The 1,126-nt window shown below is 59.2% G+C and overlaps 1 protein-coding gene across 1 annotated transcript in view; it reads left to right on the top strand.

Annotated features, from left to right (window-relative positions):
* EPHA2 (EPH receptor A2) overlaps window positions 1-1,126 on the top strand; it is a 19,998-nt gene that overhangs the window by 14,607 nt on the left and 4,265 nt on the right. The window contains 4 exon segments of the mRNA XM_009895390.1: window positions 72-133; window positions 263-472; window positions 575-724; window positions 837-1,030. Coding sequence (XP_009893692.1) covers window positions 72-133; window positions 263-472; window positions 575-724; window positions 837-1,030 — 616 coding nt within the window.

Below are 1,126 nucleotides of genomic sequence, written 5' to 3'. Positions count from 1 at the left end.
TTTTTCTTTTGGATTTTTTAGGGGGTTTTGGGGAGGGGTTTACTCATTTTGGGTCTCTCTCTTGCGTACAGACAAGCCCTTCATGATCATCACTGAGTACATGGAGAACGGCGCGTTGGATAAATTCCTGCGGGTAGGTGAAGCGCGGTGACAACGTCCTCCCCCCGGGCGAGGATTTACCGGGCGGTGGAACCACCAAAACCCATCACGGGAGGTGGGACGAGAGAGATGGATTCGAGGCCGGATCCTCCCCTTTTCCCAGGAAAAAGAGGGGGAATTTGGCGTCATCCAACTGGTGGGGATGTTGAGGGGCATCGCCGCCGGCATGAAGTACTTGGCCAACATGAATTACGTCCACCGGGATCTGGCGGCCCGGAACATCTTGGTGAACAGCAACCTGGTGTGCAAAGTGTCCGATTTTGGGCTCTCGAGGGTGTTGGAAGATGACCCTGAAGCCACCTACACCACCAGCGTAAGTGTCAGAGAGGTGGGCTGGTTGGCCATGGTGGGGTTGGGTTGGTTTTGGGTTTTTTTGGGGGAGGGGTTGCAGGGTTGACCCCCAATGTTGTCGCAGGGTGGGAAGATCCCCATCCGTTGGACGGCACCCGAAGCCATCTCCTACCGCAAGTTCACCTCCGCCAGCGACGTCTGGAGCTACGGCATCGTCATGTGGGAGGTGATGTCCTACGGCGAGCGACCATACTGGGAGCTCTCAAACCACGAGGTGAGCGTCTGCCTTCCTCCGCCACCGAATTTTAGGGGGTTTTCTCGCCAACGGACCGCATTTTTTTCGGGCGGGAGGGGAGCACCACTCAACCTCCTCCTCCTCCTCGCAGGTGATGAAGGCCATCAACGAGGGCTTCCGCCTCCCCGCCCCCCTGGATTGTCCCTCCGCCATCTACCAGCTGATGATGCAATGCTGGCAGCAGGACCGCAGCCGGCGCCCCAAATTCGCCGATATCGTCAGCATCCTTGACAAGCTCATCCGCGCCCCTGAGTCCCTCAAGGCATTGGCGGACTTCGACCCCCGGTGAGTTACGGGCAGAGACGGGACGGGGTGAGGAGGCGGGTGGGGGGAGGCAATCCGCAGTCCCGCATGCTCGCGGTGCGTCTCGCATCACCGCAT

This window comes from Charadrius vociferus, unplaced genomic scaffold (assembly GCF_000708025.1).
Source record: "Charadrius vociferus isolate BGI_N301 unplaced genomic scaffold, ASM70802v2 scaffold1091, whole genome shotgun sequence".
Taxonomy (NCBI): Eukaryota; Metazoa; Chordata; class Aves; order Charadriiformes; family Charadriidae; genus Charadrius; species Charadrius vociferus.
The sequence above is the reverse complement of the archived record's forward strand: the minus strand, read 5'-3'. Positions and strand labels throughout refer to the sequence as shown.